Source organism: Schistocerca gregaria, chromosome 7 (assembly GCF_023897955.1).
Source record: "Schistocerca gregaria isolate iqSchGreg1 chromosome 7, iqSchGreg1.2, whole genome shotgun sequence".
Taxonomy (NCBI): domain Eukaryota; kingdom Metazoa; phylum Arthropoda; class Insecta; order Orthoptera; family Acrididae; genus Schistocerca; species Schistocerca gregaria.
In genome coordinates this window covers 529,574,523-529,593,641 of record NC_064926.1, presented here as the reverse complement: position 1 = coordinate 529,593,641, position 19,119 = coordinate 529,574,523, and the positions used below count along the sequence as shown (strand labels likewise).

Here is a 19,119-nt window from a genome sequence, read left to right as displayed (position 1 = left end):
ACGTCACAGAAAAACTACCTACACAGCTGTATCACCACATGTGACGTACAGAAAAACTTAGCAACAACTACCTGTTATTTGTGAAGGGTTTTTCCTTAAAAATGTCGCTCTCAAGATTAATTTTCAGTCGAAAGGTATTTTGACAAATGTTTTTTTCGCTGAAGACCAAATTGAAACATAAGTAATGTAAATCATAATTGTACATAATGTCTCTCAATGTCATTTATTTGGCTTGTAAGCAGATTTTATGCTGATTTCATTGAAATAGGCTTTCAAGAAATTGTAATTTATAGGTAACTAACTTTCTAGTCAAATGTAATTCTGTAAAACAGTATTTGTATATAAGTCATTAAATGGCATTTGATCTGTAAATCTGCTTCTGGTATGAAAACATTAATGTGGTATGTATAAATATAATCAGTATCACAATAAGGCTATATTAATTAATTCGATGCTAATAAAGAAGGTAGCGCCATGGTTGAATTCGACAGATATTACCGCGGTAGTGTGAAACAAGTACATTCACTCTGGTGTGTGACGTAATCGGAATGCCTCATGTAAATCACCACACATCAGAACTGTTTTAATTAATGATTCCGGAACAAAAGTTCTACAATAAACGTTCCTTTTCGGAGATGTCTCGCTAACACTTGTTCCAAAATTAAAAGGTATATGCCAATATTTATATAAGCTACTTGAGGAACGTCACCGTATATTTACTAGTAAGAAGTACTGTAAGTTAAAATAAATTGACCAATTCCACATGACGAGTCCTAACGACCTTTATCTTTGAAAATTGAAATTATTAATTCAAGAAAACTGCAGTCGGATACTAACATTATTTCATCTCGAATTTCTTTATTTATTACCTTAGCCAGGGGAAGTTTACCCCACAAGGCACTCACTTACACTTAACCAGGCTTTCTAAACATTTCTCATTACATTTATTACGATAAGCTTATTTCTGTTTCCATCTAATTCACAACATTATACAATATTATCAAGTGATTTTATTGCAGAAAATAGCGTAGTTTACAGTACGTCATGATTAATACAGCAAAAAAGGCAAAATATAAGAGGAAGGTTTAAACCACTAGTGCTAGCATCAATAGACAAGATCATGGGTGGAACAGGGAGAGCCAGAGGAACGTGATCGAAGATAATTATCGATGGGAGGGAAAGAAAATAACGTGGCTGACTGAAAAATGAAAAGAGAAAGTATCATAACTGTATTAGCTTTACTGTTAGTCTGGAGTAGAACTGGTCACATAGGAAAATTCGGGGCATAACAGAATAGCGGGTAATATTGGGATTGCGCTGTTTTCTAGACAGGAGTCTGCTGTAGTCTATTGTAGTGGGTTGTCGCTGTAAGGAAACGTGCGACACCGGTTTTGATTTAGTCGTTCATTGTTAATTGTACGCTCTTAAATGGCATGTAACGACAATGTGCATGACGTTCGCTGGACGTTTGTTATATAACACGCTTAACTCTGTCAATTATTATGCTCCTCAAACGTTGTTAACATGAAGTGTGGTCTTGGGACGGAACTGGACGGGACAGACTGGGATAGCGTCCCATTCTCATCCAATAATTTTCGATACAGGCAGAATTTAGTCTACATGTTTCTTTTTCCCTAGTTTTTGTAGAAAGACGGATTTACAGAAGTGAAATAGTAAATCAATGAAACTGGCTGTTTCAACCATTTCACCTACTGAAATGGCAGTTTTAAAAGGATCTCAGGAGTTTAACGTAGCACCCAAATCAACGTTAAACTTACGTTTCCAATCTAAGAATAATACCAACTGCAGAGCTGACGTATCAGATGGGAAATTCAAAAATGTGTTCACTGCAGAACGACAGGACGAGCTGGTAACATACCTGAAGTCAATGGGGAGCAGATGTTTAGTCGAACAACGAACCATCTCAGTGCATCATTGGCTTATGAACCAGCAGAAAATAATTGATTACCACACAGATTTGGCCAGAAACATGTCTAGCTGGCCAGTACTGGGTTATAGGATTTATCACTAGGCACTGTACGTTGCATTTATTCGAATGCCAGAAGATATGACAGGTGCGTGAGTAATGAGATTCAATAAAGTAACAGTAACAGTAACAATAAATGTGTATTAACTATTAAAAGTAATTATATGATTTTTGAAACTGACATTGAAATATTTCCTTGCTGCAACGATTTTTTCGAAGATTCGATATTGATTAGGCTAAATCGGTCATTAAACCAGTTTATGTCCTAGTTTTAAGATGATATTCCAAATGATTTCAGTGTTTATACGTTAATTTCACAAAAGATTGCCTTACTATGCTCTGCCCCGTGGACGCGACGGAATGGGAAACTTGCAAAAATTCCATTAAAAAAACTATATTTAAAAGAAATACATAATATGCAGTTGTAAGCGATTTTCAGGAAATGTGCGTTATGTTCTGTTGCAACGTGATTTTCTTGCATCTTTAAGATGTGTTTACTTGTGTTTCTCTATTACAAGAAAATCGTTAAACATGAGTACGCTGTTGCTTTCCGAGTTTCCCTATATTAATTTGTTGCGAAACTTTCTCAAGCGACAGCTTCTTCTTGGAAACAGCAGGGCACTAATTTGTGCACAGTGCGTGGGGCGGCGGGTTCTAAAGACGTACGGAGGCAGTAGGGAAGGAGTTTGTGGATGTGTTTCTTTTATGGACGCACGCAGCTAGAGTTTCTAGATAAGTGGGATCTTGATGATGAGCTGACAGTTACTTAACCTCCTATACGAGATACAGGCAGTGCACATACAATGAGGAGCCTCTCTTCTGGAACTTCAAGGTCTTAAAAGTATCAGCTATCACAACGAACACAGTGGACGTAATTTAGCTAATGATTTTACTTAAAATTAAATTTTGTCATGGGAGTCCAGGACTGACTAAGTTTTAACATTTTAATTTAAGTTGACAGAATTACAAACGCTGAAAACTGTATCGCTTACACAGGCCATGATCACAAACAGAGAGAAACAAAACGAAAATTTGTTAAATTTGTCAATTTACTTGTTTTAAAGAGTTTACTTTTGTTACTTGTCACTTTTAAACATGATGTGTACGTTTTAATGGATATGCAGTTATGTTTGCCATATTGTTTTTAATTCCTTTAAGTTGCCATACTTGTACAAGTGGTGCATAGAGTACACATTGTGATTACCAGGTTATGCTAATTATGTTTGGCATGATCTTTATTGTTTACACTTCTCTTGGCTTTCTGTGTTTTACACAGGGATCATTTTTATGCTTCTGAATAACTGAATATATAAATTATACCTTTATTTCGCTAGATATTTTCCACTGTTATGGTAATACTCATACGTAATGAGCATTTAATAGTTGTTTATCTTGTTAATATTCCACTGTAATTTGCAGCAATCAACTTTAAGAAATCTAGAATGGTATTGACCTGAAGATGGCAGAAAAATGCCAAATAATTTCGAGCAGTATAATAGATAATATACAGTTAAATTTTAAAGAGAAACAAAATCCTGTAAAATTACTGTTGTTGTCATGAAAGAACTAGAGTAAAATAGTTGTATAGACACAAAGTGGAAGCTGCGCAGATAAAACTTCTAGCACATGGTATAGAGCTATGAATATTCTATTGAAATAGAAGGATTTCCGTTATAATTACTTATGCAGATTTCGTAAAAAGTATTTTATATAAATTCAGATAAACGAAATCAAATTAGCATATGTTAGCTTAAAATTGTACAAAATATAAAGAGGACCATTATATGTGGTCGTTATGAACGGGAAATTTAAATATGCATTCTACTGATGTCACTGATATAAAAATAAGAAACACATAAACTGGCATACTGAACAAAATATCCTTTTGCTTCTCTTTACTTCTCTTTTACTGCTGATCGTGACCAGTGTAAACCAATAGAGTATCAAGGGCCTCAGATTGCATGAACTGAAAGTAAAATGATAAAAATTTCGTCAATCCTAGCCTCCGAAGACAAAATGTCATTTTATGCAAACCGTTTATTTAATTTTTTTCTGTCTGGTCCTCTTTTAGTTGTGATCACGACTAGTGTAACACGATACATTGTGAAGCATTTTCTGATTCTGTCAAATGAAAATAAGTAATATGGGGTGCTAGGCTATATTAAAGTATAGAAGCTGAAAGACGTCGACTCGTGTTAACAATCCTTACCGTAATTTGAATAATCCGTCCTGGTTGGACCGACAGAGACACGAGTGCTCTCCACGAACTCAAATAAGGAAATTAATCTCTCGCACAACAGACTGAATAAAGAGGAGGATTTGGCCTCCAAAAATTAGATGTAGGTGTCAGGTATTACAAAATCATTATCAATTATTAATTCGAGCGGTCAATGATGTTCTGACGTAATAAGAACAGCTAGGCTACAAAAAAACAAAAAGGTTAACCAACATAGAACATAAGAATGAAGTAACTGTTTATTAGATTCCTTTTACAAGGCCTGTAAGGCATAGTGACCATTATGCAGACACGTCAGTCTAGAATTTCTAATTATGGCAGGACGCACGATGATTACTCTGATCAACCAAGGCAAGAAGATGTAGATGCCAAATTCAAATGTGTAAAAACACGAAATTTGGAGAGTCAGAGATCCAAATTGCCATATAGCTGTTTTTTAAACTAACCAAGGAGCTGTCTGCCCACTTTGTAACATAGAGGAATTTGCTGTCCACGTCGAGTGCCGTCTGGAGGTCGCCAAAGCTACCACACAAGCAGAGCAAATAAAATTTTACAGTGGCTTCCGTATAGCTTCCCATGTGAATGCTACGAAATGAGCATTTCTTGGTCACTCTGGCTTACTTCAGTTTTCTGGGAAGGCCAGTCGCGAAGCATACCACCACGGTGATCCTTTGGCTGAGAGTCCAACTAGTACAATAACGTCTTTTGCGTTGGGTTGGATATGTGTAATTGTCCTTCAGATCAAGCGTTTTAGAAGAGGTCCGTAACAGCTCATTACAGCGGCTGCAGTTCCAAAGAAATCTGAGTGCACACCACGGACAGTGATGTTACTGACAATGCAACTTACCTGCCATAGGTCGATCAGCCGAAAAGCCCAAAGGCCTTGTAAAGGCCCCTCCTTTAGAAGTCAGTGATTCGCCATTGGCAATATTCGTGGGGTAATGTAACTCACTAAACAAAGAACTTGCAAATAAATATGAAAATGAATTGAGGTGCATGTTAGCAAGTCAGTATTTTCTGTCACTGATATAGGTCATGATATGAACTGTGCAGATATCTACCATTTGGTACATTCGTTATACGAACTGAAATAAGTAGTTGTAATAGCAATGACATTTGAAACGTTATCCGTATAAACCTGAATACTCGTTCAAACTAGGCGTGAGCTTTTTGTTAGTAGGTACTAATCACTCTAATTAACTTGAATTTCATTAAAATATGATATTATGTATGATTTTATAAATTCTACTGCTTAACAAACTAAAATTGTTTGTTAACTAGATTGGGTTACATATTGTAGAGCAACAAATTTTCGCTTCCATAAAAACGAGGTAGTATTGCTGTGTGGTCGTCTCGTACCACTGCATCCAGTGTGTGACATCACGACTAATAGTGCTTCGTCTTTTTACAGCCAATACGTGGGAGGACCATGAACCGAGCAACCTATCGTGAAGATGAGAAATGCAGCCAGTGGCGTGATTCACGGTGCTGCGTAAGAATGGCGTCGGCGGTCTTTGTGCGGAAGAGAAGAGATGCCTGTCAATTAGTTGTGCTGTTGTCGCTGTACCCTGCGAGCTCCTGAACGGCTTTCGTGTTGTCTCCTAGTGGCCCGAGTATACACAGAAATACTCGCTTCCTGTGCATTTTATAAGACTGTCGCTTACTCTGAGTGCTGACTGTGCGTCTGTGGAATCATAATTATTATGCGGACAGCTAGAAAATGCATCCTCATCTCGCCATGGCTGCCTATGACTCTATCAAACTACTGTAGGCCGGTCAGCTTCTCTGAGTTCACACATTGTCAGTAAACTAACAATTAGCAGAGTACCAATGTAAATATATAGTTTTGTAAGTGGAACTCAGATTTGTCAGACGGTTGAATTAACGAAATGTACAAGTAGTACGAGATAGTTTGGGTACTATCAGAAAATAGAAATTTCAATACAGTGTATCAGATATGAGTAACTATCAGGTGAAATGGTGGCATCAATGGGAATCGTATGTGCTTAAAGGTATAAGAAACAACTGCGATTACGCTACCTATGTAAGCACAAAACCTTCGTTTTTTTCTGTGTCATGCAACTACAGTCGTGTAAACAATCACTTTGTTGCGAAATATTGTCCTTTTGATGGGCACATGTTACGGCGGACATGGCGAGTAGAGATTATGGATGTCGCAAATACTCTTATACTACGTCTGTTCCATACCATTTGTACTAGTATAACATAATCAAGCGTAAATGCGAAGACTAACTTTGTACACGTGTAAATATATCGGAGAAAACTAATATCATTTGTACAATGAGGCATAGAGAATGTATATGTATATATGGAATGACTGATATTGTAGTTTTTTAGTACGGAAACTTTGTAACCGAACTAACAGGGACAAGCTTTAAAATGCTTCATTAATACGAATGACCTTCGTAATAAACGGATTGTACAAAGATCTATGCATTAGTTTTATTCATTAACTCTGTTCCTTCCAAACCAGTTTCAGTACTCTGAAAGGTATCAAAAATGTCTGAAAAAAGAAATGGTGCTGATGAGCGACTGAAAGGGAGCGAACTGAGACATAAGACAAAAGATTCCAAAGCTGAAACCTTCTGTAAATCTGGTTTAATTAAGTTATCATTTATCTGTTATCTCGCTATTCCTTTCTTTCTATAGTGGTGGATACAGAAGATAGAACTATTTACCGTCCTAAGACCATAATAATCATATTTGTCTAATGTTGTCATAGTCCTTCCGGTTCAGCACATCGCAAACACCCAGCATCACAGAAATCCCTTTTGTCATAGTATATTGTTTGACTTTCCCCAAAGCGTCCTCGCTTCCTTCTATTCCTTCCTGTTTTATTGATAAGTTTTGATGGACACCTTCATACAAACTCATTAAACTTTCCTATTAGGGTTTCACGTGCGAAATATCATGTTTATCACCCTTCCTGCGTTTCTGTTTTTCATATTGCACATCCATCATCAATATTTACGCTCCTGACAAATCGTCACTTCTAGTCTCACCATACATCATGTTACTTTCTAACAAAGTAGCTAAAGTAGTATGTTCTCTATTTCCTCAGCTCTCGTACATAGTAGCCCACAGGCACCTGTCGCAAGTGCAAACCTTCATAGCCTTATTTATTTCGTCAGGGCACGAGAATTATTAACATAATGAGAAAAGGACATAGTACGATCATTTGATACTCCTACCACTCTACGGAAGTCTTGATTACCTAAACTACCGTAGCACTACGCACCTAGCAATCTTCTGTTTGGTAATTATATGTCACCTACATTGTTTATAAATAGTTTCTTAAGTTACCTAAAACATATGACTGGTATTCCTCATCAACACAAAAAAGGTTTTGTCGGTATTCTTAACGGTTTATATGACTCGAACACGTTTTGTATTCATGTACTATGCAGCAATGATAGTATTGGTAGATCACACGACATGAAACAAGTCTGAAAATCGAAGGCCAAATAAAAAAAAATCATTAGGATTTTACTCCGTATAGTCTAACAGCTTCTTATAACAGTGACTGGCAACTGTTTCGGTCTATAAAGCGATTATATATTGCGACAAATACTCTATTACTCAGTTTGCTTAATAAATCTCATTCCTCATTTGGATAACAATAACATAAATAAATGTTAAGCTGATTATGTTTTAAAATAAAGAATGAAAATACGGAAATTGCGAGTGTTGCAATTCTCTTCCATCTCTTTACGACTCTTCAGTTTATTATCTTGCAACTTCAAAACGAATTCTTTTTACAGAGCAACTTCCCAATACGCAAGCTGTAGGTGTGTCAGACAGATGGCACAATAAGTAGCACGAATGCATAATCTATGTTCCAAGGGAAAATATGTGCTAGCCTCTTCAAGATATACATGTTAATATTACAGATATTTGTAGTCATTCTCCCTCATTTGCTGCAAAGGTATATATATATATTAACCATGACCCGTAAGTTGATGTAGCAGCACAGTTAGGCGGAAGCTATTATCAAAAAGGTTTAAGTCCTGAGGCGGCTGTGGAAGAGCTAACAAACAAGTAAAACGTATGAAGCATGGAAGTTCTCGATACGTATCATTTACTAGTAAATAATGTGAACATCAAGTTAAAATAAAAGTTCTGCTAGGGAACACTACACAACTCACAACAAAGTATTTCTAGTCAATTAAAAAGTTATTCATTTCCCTAGACGTTCACTGAAAGAATTTTTAAAATTTGTACCTGCAATCAGGGAGTTTTCTCAACTTCTGATGCGTACATATTTATTCCCAAAAAGAAAGGATATGTAGTGCATAAAAGAAGTTTGTTCTCTATTCTACATTTTGTGGTTGTGTCAAGAATAGTTTGTTAGGTAATTTTTGTTTAGGTCTTACCAACATGAAAACAAATTGTAATGGATTTCCCTTCAACATTGCTATTGTTAGTGCCACTTGACATACGTTTTGTGGACCTTTGAAACTGCACTAACACATGCGTTTGAGAGAAATATCAGATAGCCGTTCGTACAGCGAGCAACTGGTAGAGTACATAGTGCTTCTCAAACACCTTTCCAATTTGTTATTTTCGCCTACGAAAATAGGCGAACACGCTGATGTGGTGGCAAACTCTGTTCAAACTGAAGGTGATTTGCCCACGAAAGCTGCTACCAGTACAGGCAGTAACGGAAGGAAGGAAAATCAGGTATCCCACTTGCTTTTCACAGAACGTGGCAGGAAAGGGATCATATATCAAAAAATGCCGTTGCTACTGCCACTAGTGTGAACAACGGTGTAGTTTTAGATTTTAAGTTTTTATAAAAAATAATTCTAGTAAGTATCTAGTAAGGAAAAAAAGGACACATCTGCCAGAAGAATTATGAGGGTAGAACAGGAAGTAATGAGGCAGCAGCTGCTTTGAACTCGGAAATTGTAGCCATGTTGCAGCGATTTATTTTATACCATATTCCATGTAGATGGTGCCTCCAAAGGTTAAAAAAGCGTCACGAGTCCGTACAAAGCGTCAACAGGACTATAACTATATGCGTCCTAAGATGGTATCTGTTCTTTAGGACAGCAAGAGATCCGAGGTTCGAGTCCCGGTCGGGGCACACATTTTCATCTGTCCCCGTTGACGTATGTCAACGCGTGTAAGCAGCTAAGGGTGTTCATTTCATTGTAATTTCATTCTAACGAGCTGCATGGTCACCGATGTTGTCTGTTCTTTCGGACCATCTCAGTACATATATAGTTAACGCTCTCCGACCACGTGACCATCTTCTTCCTCTGTGCGAATGCACAAACAGTGCCCGAATTCTTACGGGAATCGGCAACGCGACGCGAGTAATGAGTTTAATGAGCAGGGACACTACGAATATAGTGTGGGACAATACGTTGAGAATGAGGGTTTCGCGAGAGGCGTGCCAGAGATAAATCCCTGCAGTCCCGCTATCCTCTGTGTCGTCGGTGGCTCAAATAGATGGAGCGTCTGCCAAGTAAGCAGGAGATCCCGGGTTCGAGTCCCGGTCGGGGCACACATTTTCGTTTGTCCTCGTTGACGTATGTCAACGCCAGTAAGCAGCAAAGGGTGTTCATTTCATTGTAATTTCCGGACAATAACTGATGTGTACTAGTCGTCTGAATGGAACAGTTCCACACATCATTAGGTTTACGAGCTCCGAGGTGGACGGTGGGACTGTGACAGTACAAAAAAGTTATTGAGACACACACATGCTATTTGTTGCGGTACGAGATTTCATTGAAGTTGTACAGCAACTCGTCGGATATGCTTACGGACAGATACAACCAAGCCGTCGTCTTTGAAGGAGTGGGATACTGAATGCAGTGTCAACAGGCATTGTCTGTCCGGGGCACCACATTGTCAGTCAATGTAGAAAACGCTTGTCTCCACTAGCCCCTATGCGAAGGCAATAGGCGACTCCACTAGTAGACTAAATCTCGAGGCTGATCCTCACAACGAACACCTAACAAAAAGGCAACCGGGGAAATCCCTACTAGAACTATCGTACGCCAACGCGAAACATTAACCGTCAGTGGCAGCCTGGGCCGTCTCTTTTCGCAACGTGGGGCACCGTATCACTTGCGGTGGCGCGGAGGTTGCTGACCGGACGGAGCCAATCGGAAACTGTCTCAGCGCACCAGCTCTGCTTGCGTCAATTGGCGAAGACAGAACAATAATTAAATTAGAACGCGATGGTTACTTAAAAAAAAAAGATTCGACACCCTTCTAGGGAAACTGAAACAGAATCCTAAAGATAAAATTTGATCAGGTAAAATTATAAATGAACTACTGTAATGATACATTTTAAAAAATGCCAAAAATTTGCAGAAGTGAGAATAGCTTTTTTGCCAATTTATTTACACCGGTCATTGACTGATGATATTCCTCTTCATTTTTCTTGCCTACATAGAACTCAGTCGTGATGCAAATACAGAATAAGTCAAGCTACTGGTGTTCCTTGTCATCATAAAAAATATGAACTATTATTATGAAAGAGAGTAAACTAATATTTAGAGACTTAGAGCACCTCGATCTTCTTATAAGATGTCTTTGAAGTTCCCCACAGAATCAAAGCGAGTAATTGAACCAGCTCATGTGTACTCATTTGTCTGAGAATGTATTTGTTGGAATAAAAACTTTGAAACTGGAGAAGGCGTGGGGGAATGTATGGTGCCGACAATATTTCATTTAGTGGTGGACCCGTGAGTATATTGAAGGTTCTAGATAGACTTGGCGTCTATCCTGGTGTTAATACCATCAAAGATCTTTAGCTTCTGTCCAAACTGCGAATACGCAAGACTCAGTATACTCTTGTATTTAGTACCAAAATGCAAGAATAGCAACGGCAATAAAGCTTGTAGATGAAGAGGAAAAAACCAGATGATACGATCTATCGTAGCTCCGATTAATCTGCAGGACGCTTTCGACTATAAAATAACGGGTATCTAAAAAATTTCGTAATAAATTTTCACCGCATTTGCTATGTTTTTACGTTTTCAGAGTATTTGAATCTTATCTGTCAAAACGCTGAAACGACGATGTTCAACTTTTGGGAAATTCTGTACTACAGCTTTAAGTTAACAGTGAACTATAATTACGAGAAGAGCTCGTATCTCAACCAAAGACAGATTTATATTACACTTTCCTAAACCAGAAATGGCTTAAGAGTAAAAAATACAAAAATACAGTACGAGTAACGGAGAAGGGCGCTGTGGGCGAACGGTTCTAGGTGCTTCAGTCTGGAACCGCACTGCTGCTACGATCGCTGTTTCGAATCCTGCCTTGGGCATGGATGTGTGTGATGTCCTTAGGTTAGTTAGATTTAAGTAGTTCTAAGTCTAGGGGACCGCCATTTGAACAATCTTTGAACCAGAAAGATGGTTAAAATGGCTCTGAGCACTATGGGACTTAACATCTGAGGTCATCATTCCCCTTAGAACTTAGAACGACTTAAAGCTAACTAACCTAAGGACATCACACATATCCATGCCCGAAGCAGGATTCGAACTTGCGACCGTAGCGGTCGCGCGGTTCCAGACTGAAGCGCCTAGAACCGCTTGGGCACTGCGGTCGGCGAACCAGAAAGAGAGATGTACCTGTTCTACTTCAGTGAGCTAACCATCCATACCGCAAAAGGATGGCATTATTTTAAGGTTCTAGCTGCTACAGTTCTAGATACAAAAAGACATAAGAATTGCAAATTTATCGTTGACGTGAAAGGGCGTTCCGTCTCCCCATAACTTGAAGATAGTTTCATCCGATAGAAATTAGGTATGTGTACAGGCCCCAGTATGCTCCAATATTGTAGTACTTCTGAGTGTGATCTTCGAATAACGATTTCCGCTGGATCTAACTCATTAAAATTGAGTTAACTTTCCATCTTCTGAATATGGCGATCAGCTATAATTGGGATTCTTTGGTTAAGTAACGAGGTACAGAACAAACACATAGCTTTAGACGAAAGACTCTCAATGATCTTTGAGCTGCCCGGTCCAATAAATATTATATGATATTCTTAAATCAAAGACTTTTCTCAGTACTCAGGATCTCTGTTTCTTGATATGGAATAGGTCTTGCCACGATCTTGCATGATACCTTTTTAAAATGTTCTCATTAACGTATTGGTTCATTTATCCTTCGATCTAAAATAACAAACGTAGACCAATCTAGGAAACATCTACCGCCATATAACAGACCAAGAGTTTCACGTTTTCCATCACTATTTCTCCAAAACCACATTTCCATCAGTCCACTACAGTATTTCCAATAAAAATGAGATGAATGCGGTGTTGTGGTCCTCAACTACGTGTCCTCCGACTCTAAATTGAAATATTAAAAGTTCTGGCTGGCTTCGTTGTCTAGGGGCTGTGATGCGAGGTTGCCGCAATACAAGCCAAATAATGCTGAGTCTACAGTATACAACACGAATACACACATGAATCAAATGGTCGAAGGTTCCTGTAACTCGGCAATAGCGAATTACGAGTGTAAGATATAAATATATAAATGAAACACAGCAATAAAATAAAATCTGCAGGTGCCCTTAACGACACCAACTGATGAGCGCGATACTAGAAGTACTTTTGAGAATGTGGTATATTTCTGAAAAACACTTATTGATTTCCATGGTCCAGCAATTAAATGAAATATAAGTTGAATAACAGGGAACAATAGATTCCTACTACATGTAATTAGTTATGAACGACAACACAGCTCGTGAGATATTCATTCCTGAACGCATACTACGTCTTCGCTGTAGAAACCTCGGAAATCTAACAAGTTCACAAGCCGGCAGTCTGAAGTACTTCTATCTCCCACGACCGTACGCAAACTGCTCCTCCCTCCAAGTCTCTCTCACCACCTTGCATCCAGCACTGGCTGTGTCCTGTGCCGTATCCTGCGCCGCAGTGCTCACAAGTCGTGTCCTCTTCGGAAAGGATGCTCCTCCCCAACCTCCATACCGCTTTGTAGCGAGTGCCGTGGTTGGCTACAGCGCTCTCTCCATGTCTACAAGCCAATGTTCACTCAGAAACACATTGAAACACATACGATATACTGGATTTACATTTAAATGGCCTGAAATAAAATGAACATTCCTACGGCTGGACCTTAAACACGCTCTAACGAACATATGTAAAGAAATTAAATAAATATGTATCAAAGGAATAGCAACAAAAGGTGGGCCAGTAGCCTAATGTCTCTTTGCTTTTTAAAACTGATACGTCCCCTTAGAACAACTTATACACGACTGTGCTTAAACTGAAACACAATATTTTTAGCGCAACGCAATCTGACTTTCAAAAATCCCTACAAAAGAATGGCCCTGACTAACATTAACCTATACGTTTCACATATCACTTACCTCACAAAAATCTTGATTACTCGAACTACTGCAATACAGCGAGCACCACTACTGCCAGCTAAATAAAAGATTCAAACTACGGAAGGCTCTAACTACTGATAGGTATAGTTAGCTAATGAAAGATTTTAATAGAGAACAAACAATGTATTTACCTTAATAGTCATTATGACACCAATTATTACAAATTTCAAAACTTCGCCATCTCTCTCCCCACGTCCACCACTGCTGGCGGCTCACCTCCAACTGCGCAACGCTACGCGCTGTTAGCATCCAGCTGCCGCTGCCCAACACTACAATGGCAGACAACAATGCAAACCAGCCACAGACTGCACACGGCACAGCCAGTGATTTTTCATACAGAGCGCTACGTGGCGTTACCAATAAGAAAACGTAAACAGCCTACTTACAAAACACACTAAATATTTAACCAATTTCTTCATGAATAGTATACGTCGGGTATAAACATTGACACAGACATATAAATATATTTATAAGGGTGCTGCAACCGTTTTTTCGTGCCACTGTGCTGTACTAATGGCCTGACGCGGTCGATAGTAATCAGCCACTTTGACCTCCCATAACTCATTTACTATTCAAGTTACATGCCTGTAACATAGCAATTTAGGTTCACAGTAATAGCTTTCTAAAGACAAATCGATCAGCGAAATGGGATGAAATGTTTAGATTTTGGAAATTCGTAGCTGGCTGTACTTATATAATTTATCATCAGATACTAAATTTTAAACTAATAAAGATATTGAAAATCTGATTACACCATCAGAATCATCGTGCAAATAATGGTAATATACATGTTTCTTTTTGAGATATCATGATTCATCTAGCTACTACTAATTTCTGTACGAAATGTGAAATGTCTGCCATCAACACAGCGTCACCATGGAATTCCCAGTCTCGCTGCTGGACCGGCCATTGTACGACATCACGTGGTTGCTAAGGTAACGTTCGGCACCACGTGGCTGCTGCCGGGCCGACACCTGCTGAGAAGCCGCAGCTCGGCCCCGCCAACTCCGAACTTGAAATATTTTCAGGGTGCCACGACTTGCCCGTTACCTCACACCATTGAATGAAATGCACTAAACACAAATTTGTGAGATTTTCTGCAACAATACATTTTGTGTGAACATATATATTTATCACCCTATAGTTTCAAATGGCCATAGGCTCACAAGTGTCTACAACAACGATAACCGCCAACAAGAGGAAAGAGTGATTACAACCACCATTAGGGCCTCTGGCTAACAGCTGCACTAGTAAACTGTGTCATACTTTGAAACTTGACAATTGTAACACTACTCAACAAATAGTATGAGGCGTGGTACTTTAGTTTACTGGTGAAATCTAATATTTTTGGTTCTCCAGTCCCTATTTTCCGAGAGGTAATTAACGAAGTTTGTGCCACATCTAGAAAGTTTTTACTAAAATAGCCACTGCCATTTAAACCATCACGGAAGTAATGCTTGGAACGACATTCTGTATCAAGAGGAAACTGCATACAATTTGGTTTGTTTGTGTAAGCTTTCTAAGATCATGGGAAGCCATGTTGTTTGGTTCCTATTCAGCTAGTCAATTACAGCATTACATGCCGTCCAAAGAACTCTTGGGTGAGTGTCTTACGTTACTGGAACTATCCTCGGTACTGCCTATCGGCAGAATGAGTTTGTTAAGCTCTCTTGAGATATTTGCGTTTCATGGGCATATTTACACTTTCTTATGTAGCGAAGTTTGCATGCACACTGCAGCTGAAGTTACCCTCCACGTCTCATTATGAGAGCAATATCCAAGAGGTTTGTTACAGAACACGAATTCAGACATTTAACCCGGAAAGTAAATGAGTTACTTAATTTATTCTTCCATTTATATTGGGTATAGAATTTGGTTCAAATGCTGTTTGGTTATCTGCTGCATTTGTCACGTTTATACAGGGTGTCCCAAAAACACTCACAAACCATAGGCACATGTTCCTTGCACCAAAACAAGAATGATGTATCTCGTAAACAAGGACTCTCAAGCGCATACCGTAAGAGATATGAATATTGTGCAGTAGAAGAAATGTTTCTCACACTAGCGAAGATGAGTAAGTGCTCATAGCTCTTAAAGTATGATTTTAGACCCAATTTTTACTACACATTTTTACTTATTTCCGTATGAGTAACCTGTCCCTACCGTTTGTCCGCATTTTTATTTTGGCACCCTGTATGTGCGACAATGAGATTATGTGTTATTCCTTTTACTTGAACCTTGAATCTATTACACAACGCGGAGCTCAAATATTATCTCACATATAAGTGACTAAGGATACTAACTTGGTAATAAAGTTCATTGACTTAACTTTGACTCCTCTGTCGTGTCGTTAAACGCAACGTTATCTCTGATGAGTGATGCATTTGACGATTTTGGAGTTACTTTTAGCATCACAGATTGTGTCTCCTGTGCTAAACATTACGTATTCCCGTACTCTTGCACACATTGTACAGCAAATAAGGTAGGTCATGACGCTGCTAGTATTTGTAGAGACGCTGTACGTGATCCTGAAGAAGTGTTTACATCCAGTTTCCGTATACGTCTGTTATAACTGAAGGAACTGGGTTAACATTCTCATTACACCGCATCTGATTACAAGTCGGATTGCTGACACATATTCACCATTACTGGAATACTTAGAAATGATTTTCATATTCACTGTTGTTCAGCCTTTCGATTCTGTCTTTACTTAATTATTTTGCGTTGTTCAATTGACCTACGTGTCCTCTCCTACATTGTTCAAAATGTTCAAATGTGTGTGAAAACTTATGGGACTTGACTGCCAAGGTCATCAGTCCCTATCTCCTACATTGACTTTCATTGGCTGTGTTATAGTGAGACTGTGTTTATTACCGAATTGTGTGCATCAAAATGGTTCAAATGGCTCTGAGCACTATGGGACTTAACATCTATGGTCATCAGTCCCCTACAACGTAGAACTAATTAAACCTAACTAACTTAAGGAATTCACACAACACCTAGTCATCACGAAGCAGAGAAAAGAATTGCATGAAACATTACTTAGTCTGTTACGAGGCAATCTGGCAAGTTGTGTTTTACTAGCACTAGTAAATAAAATTTCAACAAGAGCACACACGTATGTACATTTATCAAGTGATTTCTTCACATATATTCTAATCAGATTTTTTTACACTTCGGTTCTAAGTCATTATTAAATATTGAGAGTTGTAAATTTGAATCAATATTCTCGTAGAAAACGTGGAAGGGAAGAGAAGTTCGATACAGAACCAGGAAGACCACTAACGCACTAAGAGAGGAAACAAAGCTGAGTATAAAAGATGTGAATTGCCTGTATCACGACACCTGTATCCGCTGTAGAAACGCTCTTTGGTGGGATCATGGTGTCATGAGCACTAATCTCAGTAACCCCTGTGCTTATAGTTGACAGCCCACAGTCGATTGTGAAATTCTCCGACTCGACAACTTTTCTTTTTCTTTAAGCTAAATTCGAGTCTTCGAAATGATGATTCTTTCAATAATTCAGCATCAGTCGGTATCACAGAGATGTGTAAAGCAGGCTGGAAGCCAACAGTTAAATAAAGAGTGTTCCATACTCCTTTCTTTCATTCAGTAGTTATACTACTTTTCCTCATCTGTAATCATCGTTCCTCGTCCAATGCTTCACATGACAGCATTGTAGACCACCTTTAATGAGAAAGTCTTTTATTTGTTGCGTAGACCAGTGGTATGTGTGCAGTAGGACGGCGAAACAAACGTTATGCACGTCACTTTTTAACAGGAAGTTCTCTTTAAAAATGTTTCAAATGGCTCTGAGCACTATGGGACTTAACTGCTGTGGTCATCAGTCCCCTAGAGCTTAGAACTACTTAAACCTAACTAACCTAAGGACATCACATACATCCATGCCCGAGGCAGGATTCGAACCTGGGACCATAGCAGTCGCGCGGTTCCAGACTGTAGCGCCTAGAACCGCTCGGACACAACGGCCGGCGATGTTCTCTTTAATTTGAACTTCGATGGAACACCTGACAAGAGCTAACAAATGTAAGAATTAGTTCACCCTGTGCCTTTTATAGTTTTGTGTTTCCAGTCAGTTACTGTCTTATGAATGACTGTGTTTAGATCTTATATGGCGATCGTGGTTAAAATGACGAAAAACAGATCCCATTACAGTCACACTAACCATGACAGTATCAGTAACAGCTATGTGTGATAGTAATACACAACGATAGATGTCAATGATCAAAGCAGTTGCAGCTAAGTTTATTGAGACTGAGAACCTGGATTCATTGCTGTCTACCACATGAAACGGCATTTAACAAACTCTTGGGGAACACTGATTAAACATAAGAGTGGCCAAGTAATATGCTCAAAGACAACCATTGTTGGAACAAAATATTAATTACGAAATAAATCTCGGGTGAATAGCATCATGTGAGTGTACAAAGGACACAATATTTCGGCAATCGTCCTTGTTGCCCACATCAGGAGTGCTGATCACAAATTATTAACTGCTGTCGTTGTTGATGTGGTCGTCAGTCCTGAGACTAATTTCATGCAGCTCTCCATTCTACTACATCCTGTACAAGCTTCTTCATCTCCCAGTACCTACTGCAACCTACATCCTTCTGAATCTGTTTAGTGTATTCATCTCTTGGTCTCCTTCTACGATTATTTCCCTCCACGCTGCCCTCCAGTACTACACTGGTGATCCCTTGATGCCTCAGAACATGTCCTACCAACCGATCCCTTCTCTAGTCAAGTTGTGCCACAAACTTCACTTCTCCCCAATCCTATTCAGTACCTCCTCATGAGTTATATGATCTACCAATGTAATCTTCAGCATTCTTCTGTAGCACCACATTTCGAAAGATTCTATTCTCTTCTTGATAAACTAGTTATCGTCCATGTTTCACTTCCATACATGGCTACAGTCCATACAAATACTTTCAGAAAAGACTTCCTGACACTTAAATCTATACTCGATGTTAGCAAATTTCTCTTCTTCAGAAACGCCTTCCTTGCCATTTCCTGTCTACATTTTATATCCTCTCTACTTCGACCATCATCAGTTATTTTGCTCCCCAAATAGCAAAACTCCTTTACTACTTTAAGTGTCTCATTTCCTAATCTAATTCCCTCAGCATCACCCAACTTAATTCGACAACATTCCATTATCCTCGTTTTGCTTTTGTTGATGTTCATCTTATACCCTCCTTTCAAGACACTGTCCATTCCCTTCAGCTGCTCTTCCAAGTCCTTTGCTGTCTCTGACAGAATTACGATGTCATAGGCGAACCTAAAATTTTTTATTTCTTCTCCATGGATTTTAATACCTACTCCGAATTTTACTTTTGTTTTCTTCACTGCTTGCTCAATATACAGGTTGAATAACATCGGGGATAAGCTACAACCCTGTTTCACTCCCTTCCCAACCACTGCTTTTCTTTCATGTCCCCCGAATCTTATAACTGCCATCTGGTTCCTGTACAA

At 38.8% G+C, this 19,119-nt stretch overlaps 1 protein-coding gene across 1 annotated transcript in view; it reads left to right on the top strand.

Moving 5' to 3' along the window:
• LOC126281441 (carbonic anhydrase-related protein 10-like) overlaps positions 1-6,672 on the top strand; it is a 421,827-nt gene extending 415,155 nt beyond the window's left edge. The window contains exon 10 of the mRNA XM_049980412.1: positions 5,635-6,672. Within this exon, the coding sequence (XP_049836369.1) occupies positions 5,635-5,675 (41 nt within the window). The 3' untranslated portion in view covers positions 5,676-6,672. The remainder of the gene's footprint in view (positions 1-5,634) is intronic.
• The last annotated feature ends 12,447 nt before the right edge of the window (positions 6,673-19,119 follow it).